Below are 14,371 nucleotides of genomic sequence, written 5' to 3' on the forward strand. Positions count from 1 at the left end.
CATCTCCACCTGGAATATTTGAATATTCCAGGGGAAAAACCCAAGTTAGATGATGAATCATCTAACTAAGGGTATATAATGTTATGTCATGTGTGTATGCAATGTTTTTCATCGTAGGTGTCAACTGCACCCCTTATGCTGCCTACCATTTTTGCGGCCCCCTCTTTCGAGACCGAGGTGTATAGGTGCACCTTTAGTAAAGCAGCAGTGCCAGTTTGTACTCCCTACGGCCACAAATGCGCGTGATCGATGATATCAATGTGTATTTATGCATTTAATAGTCATGTATGCAGTCTACGTGATGGACACATATCAGGGCATGTCAATATGATGAAGACATTTTCGAAGAAGTACCACTTACATTCTCAAGCTTATCAAGCTATCTCGATATTCGCGCCTATCTTGAAATTTCATGTATCACCTCGATTTGCGTGCCATCCTCAAAATTCGCACCAATCACTTCAACTTAAGTCTCAAGATATCCTAATCACCACAATTATTTAAATAAATATTAAAACCTATTTTTCCATAATTTCTAGCATTTTCTATAATTTTCTCTCTATTTCTTCCTATTTTTCCTCAATAATTCCAATTTAAATATTTCTAAAAATATTTTCTCAAATATTTCACTACGAAAATTCATAAAATAATATTCTTGAATTTTTAAAATTTTTTACAGAATTTTACTTACCTTGACTTAGCCTCTTCGGCTTCCTCGGTATGCGTGCCATATTCCCGAAACGCATGCCCAAAACATTTTTTTTCGCCCAAAATCTCTGGAATGACCATAAAACTCTATTTCCTATTTTTCATTTTTTTTCCACATTTCTTCTATTTTCTTCTATTTTTTCTTTCATTTTCCTTTTCTTTCTTTTTCTTTTCTTTTTTCTTTTCTTTTTTTCTTTCCTTTTCTTTTTTCCCTCCTTCTTCCTCTCTTCTTCTTCCTCCTCCCGCCTGCGTGCTGCCTGCAACTCTCTTTCTCTCTTTTTTTTTTCTTCTTGTTTTCTTTCTTTCTTCTTTTCTTCTTCTTCTTCTTCTTCTTTCTCTTGCGCCTCTGCTCCTTCTTCCTCGCATGAACCAGCCGCCGCCGTGAGCCATTTCCAGCGCCTCCGCTGCCGACTGTTTCCTCCCTCATTGCACGCGGGCGCCTCCGCCGGCCTTCCTAGACACCACCACGACCCTTGATGAGCTGCCCTCCACTCGCTGGAAGCTAGCCACGGCCGCTGCTGGTCGTGGCTGGTTACTTCATCGCCGCAACAGCTTGCGGCCATGGCTGCCGCTTGCTGTTGCGGCTTGCTTCGGCCACCAGCAGCTTCCTCTCAATCTCTCGATCAAGCGTTCTCTCTCTCTCTCTCTCTCGATCTCCCTGCTACTTCCCATTTCCATTTGCTCACAGCCTCCCCCTTTTTATAACCAATTCCCATCGCCTCACCTTGCGCTTTTGCCCATACTTCATTGCGTGTAAATCCTTCCCTACTCTTGGCGTGAGAATCAGTCCATTACAGAGGCTTGGCTTCGGTTGCAGAGATGTGGCAAATTTGGAGTTGCAGGGCATGGCCATTGCGTGCCTTGGTTGCTTTACTGGCCTCTGCGTCCATATATATATATATATTATGTTTTATACTATATTACACATTTAATTACACATAAATCCCAATTTTCTTCTTATATCACTTGGGCAATTTCGTAATTTCAATTATATCCTCGAACATTGAATTAAATTGCATCTTAATACAAAAAACGCAAAATTAATAATCCAATTCTTAGTTGAAAATGACGATTTCGCCCTAGTGTCCTTACTAGGCTGTTGTTTCATCCCAAAACCATTGAAATATTGTTCATTATGCAAAACCGGAGCCCCCCTAGGGTTCCGTTGACTTTTCGGGAGCCTCCTGCAACAATTCAGTTTTTCAGCCTAAATGGCAGCTGTATTTTAACTGTACCAAAAACTATTCCCGATCCGATTTCTTTCGATACCATAAATCTTACCTCGATACCCTCATCGAGACCATATAATTTTTTTTAGACAATTTCACTCCGAGACACTCCCTGCAGTCGATTTGGTACTTATAACTACTACCAATTCAATTTTTCGGTATTCTAAACTTATTAAAATTATGTGGCGGCCTTATACAAACATAGGGTATTACACTAGCACCTAGATCACAAAGAGCTTTATTAAAATTCACAATTTCCAATAATGCATGGTATAGTAAAACTCCTTGGATCTTTCAATTTTTGAGGCATCTTGTTTTGGATAATGGCGCTACACTCCTCAATAAGCATCACTGTTTCATTCTCATCTAGACGCCTTTTCTTTGATAGAATTTCCTTTAAGAACTTCGCATAACTTGGCATTTTAGCCAATGCATCTGCAAAAGGAATGTTAATATGCAATTTTTTAAACACATCAAGAAATTTGAGAAAATTCTTATCTTCATTTCGCTTTTGCAATCTCTGAGGGAAGGGAACATATTTCTTCATATTTTCAACCTGCCTTGCATCTTCCTCTTCTTTTGGTTTCTTTTCTTCTTGTACTGTTTTCCACTTCGGTATCCACTTTGTAGTTTCAGTCAAATGCTGATCTTCAAATTTTAACTGTTCTGATTCAATCGCATTTAGATCGCGATGGCTGATGGCCCAATCGACTGTTTCTGAAAAATTTTGTCCAGCTTCTTCTAGTTCAACATTTTCTTCTTCATCTTGCCCCACTTGCTTTCCACTCCTCAGCTTTATTACTTTGCACTACTCTTTTGGATTATTTTCTGTTGTGCTTGGCAGTGTTCCTTGAGCTCTATTGTTCATCATATTAGCTATTTGGCCAATTTGCATTTCCAGATTTCTAATGGCAGCTTGTTGATTTTGAAACATAGTGTCTGTCCTAGCCATATAATCAGAAGTCGTCTTAGTCATGGTAGCCACTAAATCTTCCAATGAAGGCTTCTTTTCCTGCTGTTGGAATCCTATTGGAGGCTTCAACACATTCTGATTGTTGGACCATGAAAAGTTGGGGTGATTCCTCCATCCTGGATTGTAAGTGTTTTTGCATTGGGATTAAATTGTCTTCCTCCTTGATTAGCCACATAGTTGACTTGCTCAGATAGTTGAGGTATAAAAGATATCTCGGCTTGACACTCATGGGTAACATGAGGACCCGCACAAATCTCACATACCTGCACACAAGATTGAATAGAGTTAATATTCAACTGATCGATTTTCTTAAAAAGATTATCTACCTTTGCATTCAATGATGTCATCACATCAATCTCATGTACTCCAGTTGTTCTTCTTGGCATAGATCTTTCAGATGACCATTGATAGCTATTGTTGGCCATCTCATCTAGAAGGTTATACGCTTCATCAATCTCTTTTCCCATTAAAGCTCCTCCTGCAGCTGCATCAATAGTAATCCTAGTGTTATGATTTAAACCATTATAAAATGTTTGAACCACTAACCACTTTGGAAGCCCATGATGAGGACATCTTCTTAACAACTCTTTAAACCGCTCCCATGCTTCATATAAATTCTCCATGTTTGCCTACATGAAATTGGTTTTATCATTCCTCATCTTTGTAGTTTTCGCAGGTGGAAAGAATTTATTGAGAAATTTCTGTGCCAAATCATCCCATGTTGTAATGGACCCTGCAGGCAAAGAGTTCAACCAATACTTAGCTTTATCTCTTAATGAAAAAGGAAATAGCCTAAGTCTAATTGCATCATTAGAGACACCATTTTGCTTAAAAGTATCACAAATCTCTAAAAAATTAGCTATGTGAGCATTGGGGTCATCGTTCGGTAACCCGCTAAATTGAACAGAGATTTGAATCATTTGAATAATAGCTGGCTTAATCTCAAAATTATTTGCCCCTATGCTTGGTCTGGTGATGCCGGAGGGTGTTTCTTGAATAGAGGGCATAGCATAATCCCTTAAAGCTCTAGCTTGCCCATTCCTTTGATCCACAATTTCCTCTCCCATGTTTAGTTGAAATTCCAATGTGACCTACAAAGAAAAAATAGAATATCACAACGGTTAAAACTTGATTTTTTTTATATTATTATTATTTTTGAACACTAAAAAATTCAATAAAAGAGAACACAAAAATGAAAACAAACAACTAAAAACAATTAATGTCTAAACTAATATTCAAGTTAATTAGTATTGATATTAATACCAATTCCCAGCAACGGCACCAAAAACTTGTTAAGCTAATTTGCAAGCGTATGAATCGCGCAAGTAATATAATGAATGAATAGAGTGTTGAACCCACGAGGATTGGATTAAGTATCAAAATTTGATTAACTTTAATATTATTTAGACTATACAAAGAAATGAATTTGAATAAATTAAACTAATGAGAACTAAAATTAAATGCAAATTTAAAAGCAACTTAACTTGGATAAAATGGAGGTAACTAGGGTATTTCGAATCCACTTATTAATCCATCTTAATTTTCAATCAATTGGGTTTCTATTAATTCAATGGGGCGAATATCTAAATTGGTTAGCTTCTTTCCCAAGATTTACTAACCTAATTAAATCTCAATTTGTTAACGATCAACCTATTTTCCAATAGTTATAACAAACCGAAATTCATTGTTAAGTTCCAATTCATTATCCCGCATAAGATTCAAGTATCAAATCCCTTATCAACTATCTATCTTATGAAATTTATTACTTCAACCTATTACAAAAATCACCTCTCGGTCTCAAATCATAATACAAAATTAATTAAATGATAGTTAAATCACTTAATCGCATTAAGAACAAGTAATAAATAATTGAAATCATGGAAAAAAATCCAATTAATAAAAATTAAGATTTAATAACAAGTTTCATCTCAAACCCTAGTTAAATAGAATTAGTTTATGATGAAATTAATAAAACCCAGAATAACAGTGGTTGAAAAGAAAATAAGAGCTCCCTGTACGCTGCTTTAATACAATATATATATATATATATATATTGTGTGTGCAGCGGCTTTCTCCAATCTTCAAATCCTTGTGTGCGCCTCCAATTTCTTCAATTGCATCTACTGTGCGCGGCTGAGTCTCACCAATATCCTCAATTTCTGGTGCGCCGCCCAGCCGCTGCTTCCAATCCCATGCCTTCTCCAATTATATATATATATATAAAAGATGCATTTGGCAGTCTTTTTCAAACCCACGCCACCGCCACATTATTATATATAAATAATATAATATAATATATAATATATATAAAGATTATAATTTAATATATAGTATAATATATAATATCTAATATACTATTAATTATAATAACTTTGATTATATTATATTAATAATAATTATATAAAATATTTTTTTATATTAAAATATTATTTTAAAATTAACTTTATAATATTTTTTTCTTTTCTATTTACACCCAAATCTTCGAAATAATATGCTTTACTGAATTCCTACAAAAAGATATTAAAATGATGTAAAATCCATATAAACACATTTTATATAGAAAAAATCACACAAGGTTACGATGAAAAATAGATAAAAATATGCATACAATTAACTCCTATCAATAACTTTACCCCCCGGTTAGTTTGGGGGGTAAAAAGGTCATCTCGAGGGGATCTATACCCATCCCGTTTCTCTCTCTCCTCTATCTCCCATTCCCTTGCTCTCGTCGACTTCCTCTCACCGTCGACCGCCTCGCCTGGCCTCGTCGTTGCATCGCAGCTAGCCACTTTGCGATCAACGAGGCAAGGATGTAGAAGCGAGGCGAGGCGGTCAGCACGCTAGGAAACCTCAATGGTTGGCCTATTCGAAGAGGCGGTAATGGCATGAGGTTTGCTAGAAAAGAAGAGGAAAGGGGGAGAAAAGAGATGAGGGATGGAGACTTGGAGAAAAAGAAAGAAGCAAAGAGATGAGAGGTCGTTAGTTTTTCATAGGAGTTAAAATAACCCCCCATTAAAAGGGTGAACAAAATCGCACTTTCTCAAGGATATCAAATCGAAGGACAGTATCTTATAGATTGTTAAAAAAAAGATCTTTTCAACACTTGAATGGACATGAGGATAAGGCAATGTGAATGAGTAGTAAATCTGGTTCTAATTTTTTAGACTAAACTAAAATTATATTAATCCTACCGAATGTCCAAGGCAATGTGATGAGATGTGGCTTGTTGGAAAAAGGGAATTGGAGAAAAATGGTGGGTTTTAATGATGCCTACGAATTAATATATAGACATGCACTTTTGAATGATGCCTACAAATTAATATATAGACATGCACTTACCTTCGCTGATCATCTTCATACGATTTCACAAAGTATAATGATATATCTATCTATTATCTGATCTTATATTATTTATTCTCATGTGTTAATTCATATTGAATCTCTAGAAAATAATATGAATTGCAAACACGTTTTCTTAGTGATCAAATATCAAACAGAATAAGAATATAATAAACAATAAACCCAAGAGACAAGATTACTACAAAAATCGAATACTTTGAATTAAACCAACAATGAATGAGGTTTCATCATTCACCCTAGTTACAAAACATCTAACCTAACATGATTTTCGATCAATGATAGAACAATAAAAACGAAAATCATGATCTGGAATAGAAAAAGGAACAAAAAAATACAACCAAACAATTAAGTTCTTCAAGTCTCCTCTGTTCTTCTTCGGTTCTTCTTTTCCTTTGTCTCCAAAAAACTCCTAAACCCTCCAAGGATTAATATTTATATTGTGCTTTTTAAGTCTTCAGAATCATGCACCTTGAAAGAGTCCATCCCCAATTGATTTGAAAGAAAACGGGCTCGAAACAGCCTTTTAGCGAAACTTTGAGTCCCACTGTAGTCTTGTTGTGGTACTGCGGCAGGACCATGAGCTCCAGCAAAAATGTCCAACTGCGGTATGCTTACCACGTTAGGAGTGTAAGCTCTAGTAACTTTTTTTCACAACGATCCTACCGTGGAATGCATTCCGCTTTAAGACCGTAAGTTATAATAACTTGACCTCTCAACGCTTCAATTTCTATTTTTATCTCGTGCTTTGTGACTTCCTCTACCTCGACCCTGAGTAGTTGTCCATCTATGCCTTCCATGTCGGGTTCACCTCCAATTGTACATGAAAGTAATCATTTCCATTTTAAATATATTCAAATGAGTTTATTAGTTATATAATCACACATAAAACCAAATTAAATAAAAATTATACCCATTAAATAAATAAATACTAAATTTGTAGACGAAAATAAGTGTATAAATCTGTCTTCGTCCTCCTCCAAGTTCAAGTTCTCTTTACGATCATTTCTGTTCCCAGGTTTGACTTGTTTTTCCTTTTTCTGTCTCCTACTGTGTACCTGCTTGGAATGTAATTCTAGTTTATTGTCTGCTGGATTTCGAGGGATTTCGATTTTGCGAGGCGAGTGGTGCTTGTGAATTGTAGAACTATGATGAGATCACTGACATTAGTTCTGTTTTTGCTTGGCTTTTCAGATCATTGGAGGTTGGGCCGTTGGCGTGTGATGAGAGGGAGCTTGTTGGAAAGAGGGAATTGAAGAGAGAGGCTGGGTTTGAATGATGGCTAACAAGAGATCTGCTATAAATTGTCTGAGCTGTGCACAGGTCTTTACGGTGTTTGTATTTATCTATGTGGCACGACTTTTGCATGGATATACTAATCCTGCCGACGGTAAGGACTCGCTCAAGTATTTCTTACTTTCTTGTGCTGGTTGGTTGATTAGAAATTGAAGGGGAAGAAAATAAACAAAAACAAAAAAAAGAAAAGAAAAGGAAGAAAGAGAGAGGCTTCTGTTACCATGCCTCCCTAATTAAAATCGAAAGCTCATGCACAGTAAGCTAGAGGGTAGTACTTTCTTAGTTCAATTGGATCAGTGATTTTTTTTTTTTTTTTCATTTTTTTGGCTATTTTTATTTTCCTGGGGTGGCGTTAAATGAATGGTGTAATATTTACTTTGAATTATTGTCTTCCTGCTTCGGCTACAGCTCCTGAGTGATAGTCTTAAAATTCTGATGCATTCCCTCTCTAAAGCATTTTTGCTTTTGAATTTCTTCTTGTTTTATGTGTGCATTTTCTACAACTTTTGGATTGTATAACTGGTTGTCTTTATGCCCTCCATTGGAGTTTAAAGTTGGTAAGTTACTGAAATTTTCTCACAAACCTGCTGTATTATATCTTCCTTTGTTTTCTCTTGTTTTTTCCGTTGAGAATGAAAAGAATGGCTTGTCATTTTCTTTTTCATGTTTCACATTCCCCGAAACTATATCTGCCTTTCTGGGAACTTTCTCCTAACTGCCTCCTAGATTCCTTCTTGCGGCATCTTTGATGCTTCACTAAAATTTTTCCCATTGCTGCCTCTTTTCCTATGGAATTTCTCAATGGTGGATCAGTTGCTGCAATTAATTGTTTATATGCTGCACTTGGATACCCGTCGCTTCCTGGATGGGTTCCCAATGGTGGAGACCTATGCACTGAGTCTTGGCAAGGAGTTCTATGTAACAATACAAATATTAGTTCAATGTATGGAAACCCTTCCGCTATTGCATCTTGAGATATGATTTTGTCAACAATGTCAACTTTCAATCCTCATATAATTGTACATTTTTTCAGAATTCTTATTGATGCAAATTTGGGAGGGGAGCTAGGCGACTGCTTAAGCTCATTTTCTTCTATCAAAGAAATGTATGTTGCAACTCTCTCTCTCTCTCTCTCTCTCTCTCTCACACACACACACACACGCACACACACACACACACAGTATGATGCGTGTGCATGCATGCAATTTAATTTCTCTATTAATGCCATCCCAATGCTTTCGCTACAATTTGCTGCAGACAACTGGGCAACAACAACATTGGGGGTAGCATTCCTTCCAATCTTCCAGTGACCTTGCAGATGCTGTACGTAATGCCATATTATATTATGTTGGATTTGTTTCATTTTGTACTTCAAGTTATTTATGATCTTGATTTTCCTTGGCATTTTCTATCCATTTATGCAGAACATATAATAGCCTTTACCTTTGGCAGTTTCCTTTCAGGTAATGAGCTAAGTGGAAGCATCCCAAGTTCTTTGTCGTCTCTAACTCAACTGTTCGCTATGTAGGTTTTCTCCCTCTTTTCTCTATATATTTTATCAAGGTTGCTTGTTGCAAAGAGCTTGGTAGGCTGACAATATTTCTTTTCATGTTTCAGGTTTCTCAATGGTAATCAATTGACTGGAGAAATACCTTACGCCTTTCAAGGCCTTATAGAGTTGTTCAATCTGTAAGACTTTATTTCTTTGGCAAGTGTCTACTGTCACATTTTACTTCCCCAATTATTGGTAATTCTTAGACTATTGATCTTGATGCAGAGATTTATCCAACAACAATTTGAGCGGGCAACTCCCACCCTCACTGGAGAATTTGTCATCTCTGACCACTCTGTGAGTAATTTATCTCATTCATGCACTTGCTTTGCACCCATTCCATCTGTGTGAATGAAGCTAACATTGTAATTGACTTGACAGTCATTTGCAGAATAATCAGCTTTCTAGGACTCTTGATGTTCTACAAGATCTTAAACTTAAAGATTTGTACTCTTCTCAACCATGACACTTTTGTGGAATGCTTATGTTTTGAGGAAAATAACTATATAACTAATTAGTTGGTAGGGTGAGATACTGCCCATAGTTTCTTGACCTACATTTTCTTTTTCCTTTCTTTTGAACAGGAACATAGAGAATAATCTGTTCAATGGGCCTATACCCAATAAGTTGCTAAGCATTTCCAATTTCAAGTAAGAGCTTTAGCTCTAAAATTTTGGCTTATTTCTTCTTTTTGTGCATACTTTAACATATGAGGTTGGTCTAGATGTTTGATATTCAATTCTCTTTGAAAATTTTATTATTTGTAGTGGGTGTACTTATGGAAAACACCTCATAATAAAGGATAAGCAATTAGATGCTTGGAGATCAGTGACGGATTTACATGTGAGCTGTCCTGGGCTAGTCCATAATTAAAATTAATTTTTAATGTAAAAAAATAATTTTAAATAATAAATTAGTCCAAAAAATTTTTCAACTCCTCCCAAAATCTGTGATGTACAGTTTTATATCTCAAAAAATATATATATATTTCAACCTCCCCATAAATAAATTTCTAGATCCACCCAGCTAGAGATCATTTTACAATTTGTTAAAACACTTCATCTTTGTTTACCAATTTTGTAGAAGTCTTCATGGCATATGAGATTCCTAGCTTTCATATTTTTTAAAAGAACAAATTTTGGAGTGCTGTTAGTAAGTTCCAAAAAAGTAAAGTGATCATAAAAGAACAGGTAGACACGTTAAATTTTGGGTACTCCCATACAGACCCGGTCATACATATAATTATTTGAATGGATAAAAAAAGGTTATTTTATGTTGAATGCAGTGTCATAACATGTGCACTAATTATTGGTAGACTAGCTAGTACCATTATAGTTTTTGAGTCAGGCTTTTATGGCTTCTCTTTGAGTCACTGGAATAAATATATATGATAAGTTTTTGATAGATTTTCTATTTCTCCTCAAGCATTTGATTGAAATTTGGAAGATTGTTCTGAGAAATGACTTACCTCGTCAACTAGGTTCCTGGTGGCTAATGTTAATTGGGAGCTCAGTGTACGTATTTGTTATCGCAAAATGTGTCCAGAACATGAGTATAAGTGTTTTACCTTTTTATAGTTTGACTAGTTAACATAATTAAAAATTATTTAACTGAATAATGATTTAGTTTGAGAAAACTGTTTCAATGGATATAATTTAGTTATGATTTTCACTAAATCTAAATAAAAACTCGAATCGAATGTGTAGGTAACTAAATTAAATCGAATCGAACTAAACCGAATATACATATATATAATATATTTATTTATTTAATATATTATATATTGACTAATACATTTTTTACAAGTATTTTAACTAATGCATTACAAATATATAAATATTTAACATTTATAAAGTAATTAACAAATAAAAATAAAATTTAATCTTAAATTATTTTATTTTGTTCAATCAAATATTTATATCTAAGAAGTTTGAAGTTAATTTGTAACTTTATGTAAGAAGAATGTAACTTTATTAGAGTTTATCTTTGTTTGTCATGGAGTTATCAAAAATTTTATGAATGCTTTGTAAGAGTTTGTTTTTATTTGTTGGTATGGATCAAACTAAAAAAATTATGATTAAAACCGAAACTGAATGGTTTGGTTATGGTTTTTAATTTTTAAAATCAACGGGTAATCGTTTGGTTTTAGTTTTAGTAGTTTAAGTTTAGTTTGGTTATGGTTTTGATAAAAATCGAAACCAAATGAAATTATTGCCAACCCTAAATACCATTTTATGTTTTAGTTTTGGCTATTGGAGAAATATGAAATGTGAAATGTATGGAAAACCTTTTATATTACTATTGAGAAATCCTAAAATATTTGAGTTGTTTCAGTTAATGAAGTTGTCTAGTAAGTTGGGTGGATCTACATTCTGAAGTCTTTAACTTTTTTATATTAACATTTTTACTCTCTATGAGTCAAGGATTGACTTGTTAAACCTAATTTTTTGACCTTCTCAAGTATGAGTAACTTAAAATTAAATAATTATATAAAAATAAGCTAATAGGAGTCTTCACTCACATATTCCCTAAAACTAAATAGAGTGAATTTTTGCTCCCATTCGACTGCTTATATGGAAATTTTCATGGATGATTTTTCTGTTTTTGGCTCTTCTTTTGATGATTATTTAGCTAACTTGTCTCAAGTTTTGCAGCGTTGTGAAAAAACCAATCTAGTTTTAAACTAGGAAAAATGTCATTTTATGGTGCAGGAAAGCATTGTTTTAGGTTATAAAATTTCTGCAAGGGGAATTGAGGTGGATAGGGCAAAGATTGATATTATTGAAAAACTGTCATCACCTACCATGAAGGGAGTTAGGAGTTTCCTTAGGCATGTAGGATTTTACTGACATGTCATTAAAGATTTTTCTAAAATTGCTAAACCTTCATGTAACCTGTTGAATAAGGACGTTGTCTTTGATTTTAATACTAATTGTTTAAATGCTTTCGACAAGTTGAAAAAAGAGTTGGTGTTGGCACCTATCATGGCGCTGCCAAATTGGAGCTTGCCATTTGAATTAATGTGTGATGCAAGTGATTTTGCTTTGGGAGCTGTTCTTGGTCAAAGAAGAAACAGGAAGTTGCATGTTACTTATTATGTTAGTAGAGTTTTAAATGATGTTCAGTTGAATTATGCAACTACTGAAAAAGAATTGCTTACTGTTGTGTTTGCTTTTGATAAATTCCGATCTTATCTTGTAGGTTCCAAGGTGATCGTGTATACGGACCATTCAGCAATCAAGTACATGTTGACCAAGAAAGATGCCAAACCACATTTGATTCGGTCGGTTTGTTGTTGCAAGAATTTGATATTATTGGATTATAATAACACTTTAGTATAGTAAAAATAATAAAATTCAAATTAAAAATATAAAAAACATATTTTTATTTTAAAAATAAAATTAAGATGATTAATGTAATTTTAGTTTAGTGGCAAAAATTACGAGTCCCTTAAAATTCAAAAGTTTCGAGTTGAATTATTGTTATATAGGTTTTCTTCTTTTTTTTTATAATTTTACAACTTTGTGTTATGTAATTGTGGTTGAAATATTCTAATATTTATAAAAAAATAAAAATAAAAAAAGAAGCCTTTGATTGTGAACATGTGATGAGCCCCCCACATTTGATGCTTTATGAGAGGAGAAAAGATAAGGCGACTTGTTAGTGCCTAGAGTTAGCTAGTCAAAAACTAACACGTATGCAAAAGTAAATTCAATCAAAGAATAATTAATTATTTGCCGTAATGTGTTTGTTAGATGAGTTCTACTACAGGGCCAGAAAGTCTCACCGAGAGGCTTATAGAATAGGGTTGAAAAGACCAAAATACCCTCGCCCAAAATACAAATTTACAACGGATGTCATTGCATAGCCTAGCCCTCGCATCTCTTCTCTCTCCCTTCTCCCATGGTCTCGCGACCACCGCGCCTTGCCGTCAACATTGTTGCCTCGCCGCATCTCACCTCGTCGCCTCGCCGACCGTCAGTGAGGCGAGGCACTGTAAGGCGACGAGGCGAGGCGGTCGCGCAACCATGGGAGAAGGGATAGAGGAGAGAGACGAGGGCTGGGCGCCCGACCATGGGAGAAGAGAGAGAGGAGAAAGGCGAAGCTGGGCGAGGGCATTTGGGTCTTTTTGACCCCATTCAGTAAGTGCATCGGGCAATGTAGAATAATTCGTGTTGGATTGTCATTTTAGCTTTTTGCTATTGATTATGATTGGTTCCTCATTTAGCCAATTAATACCATCGTGGATTCTCCCATCCTTGTTCGATGTCTCAATCTACTCGTGACCTATGTTGCATCGAAACGGTTAAGAGGAGTCATTTTTTTGTTTTCGAAATATTGTTCATTCTCATTTTAAACTTTATTTATGTCTATTTTTTTAGTAGAATGTCTATTTCTGGGTTTTCATTTCGTATCAGAAACATTTCTCGTTTCTATTTCTGTGTAATTTAGCTCGTGACACTACTTCTTAAATTTTTATAAAAATGTAAAAATAAAAACATAAATATTTAGTTCAAATCGATTCATTTCACGTTGCCAAATGTCTAATAATGCTCTTGTATTAATTTTGTAAATATTATGATTGTTAATTTTGTAAATTGATTATATCCTTTAAACTTTAATAATTTAATCTAAATATATGTTTTGAACTTTAAAATTTACTTAATCACCTTTTTTTAAAAAAATAATAATAACTCTATAAATAACGATATTAGGTAAATAGACGACACACTCCTTTTACATTTTGAATAGTTGACTTAAATACCTCATACCCTTTTATTCTACATCAAATCAATCTCTATTTTTTTTAAAATAACCAGAACACCCTTATATATATATATATCTATCAACACTAATTAAACTGAATTAGGTAAACTAACTTTATTTCTTATATGTCATTTAAGTTTTACGTTTAAGTGCTATTGTAGTCTTTTTAAAAAAGTAAAAGTAAAAGGGATTATTTTGGAAAAAAGTAAAAGTTCATGAGAGTCAAAGTTTATGAATTACATAATCAATTTACTTAATGTCAGTAATAAAAGGGTATTGTGACTAATTTTAAAATATTTAAGTATTGATTAGATAAATTTTAAAATTTAGCACATATCCAAGCCAAATACTAAATATTAAGGAGATATATAGTGAAAATAATTGATTAAAAAGTGAAACAAATAGTTAATGTAAATTTAGTGGGTAGGAGTAGAGATGGGAAATGGGCCGAGCGGCCCACCTCATAGCCCGGCTTGTTACTGTAGCAAA

At 34.3% G+C, this 14,371-nt stretch overlaps 2 protein-coding genes, 1 long non-coding RNA gene and 1 other non-coding gene across 4 annotated transcripts in view; 3 read left to right on the plus strand and 1 right to left on the minus strand.

Annotated features, from left to right (window-relative positions):
- Positions 1–2,975: 2,975 nt before the first annotated feature.
- On the minus strand, positions 2,976–3,977 carry LOC127791654 (uncharacterized). Its single transcript, XM_052321631.1, has 3 exons — positions 3,544–3,977; positions 3,237–3,411; positions 2,976–3,173 (listed from the first exon to the last, which is right to left on the minus strand). Exons 1-3 carry the CDS (start codon positions 3,975–3,977, stop codon positions 2,976–2,978), a joined length of 807 nt encoding a protein of 268 aa, XP_052177591.1.
- On the plus strand, positions 3,466–3,572 carry LOC127792711 (small nucleolar RNA R71). The gene has a single exon (XR_008021183.1). It is a non-coding gene; the product is annotated as a small nucleolar RNA R71 (small nucleolar RNA).
- Positions 3,978–7,268: 3,291 nt separating the features above from the next.
- LOC127791655 (protein STRUBBELIG-RECEPTOR FAMILY 1-like) overlaps positions 7,269–14,371 on the plus strand; it is an 81,409-nt gene continuing 74,306 nt past the window's right edge. The window contains exons 1-4 of the mRNA XM_052321632.1: positions 7,269–7,657; positions 8,377–8,506; positions 8,597–8,668; positions 8,821–8,886. Coding sequence (XP_052177592.1) covers positions 7,543–7,657; positions 8,377–8,506; positions 8,597–8,668; positions 8,821–8,886 — 383 coding nt within the window. The 5' untranslated portion in view covers positions 7,269–7,542. The remainder of the gene's footprint in view (positions 7,658–8,376; positions 8,507–8,596; positions 8,669–8,820; positions 8,887–14,371) is intronic.
- LOC127791937 (uncharacterized) lies at positions 9,194–9,601 on the plus strand. The gene is made up of 3 exons (XR_008021031.1): positions 9,194–9,252; positions 9,341–9,412; positions 9,497–9,601. It is a non-coding gene; the product is annotated as an uncharacterized LOC127791937 (long non-coding RNA).

The sequence above is a fragment of the Diospyros lotus genome, chromosome 15 (genome assembly GCF_014633365.1).
Source record: "Diospyros lotus cultivar Yz01 chromosome 15, ASM1463336v1, whole genome shotgun sequence".
Lineage (NCBI taxonomy): Eukaryota > Viridiplantae > Streptophyta > Magnoliopsida > Ericales > Ebenaceae > Diospyros > Diospyros lotus.

What these genes read in the sequence shown, in the direction of transcription:
- LOC127791654 (XM_052321631.1), bottom strand. Translation starts at nt 3,977, where the DNA reads ATGGGAGAGGAAATTGTGGATCAAAGGAATGGGCAAGCTAGAGCTTTA. An exon ending in AATGATAAAACCAATTTCAT is followed by an intron (nt 3,412 to 3,543) that starts GTAGGCAAACAT and finishes TCATAACACTAG; the next exon opens with GATTACTATTGATGCAGCTG. An exon ending in TGACATCATTGAATGCAAAG is followed by an intron (nt 3,174 to 3,236) that starts GTAGATAATCTT and finishes TCTTGTGTGCAG; the next exon opens with GTATGTGAGATTTGTGCGGG.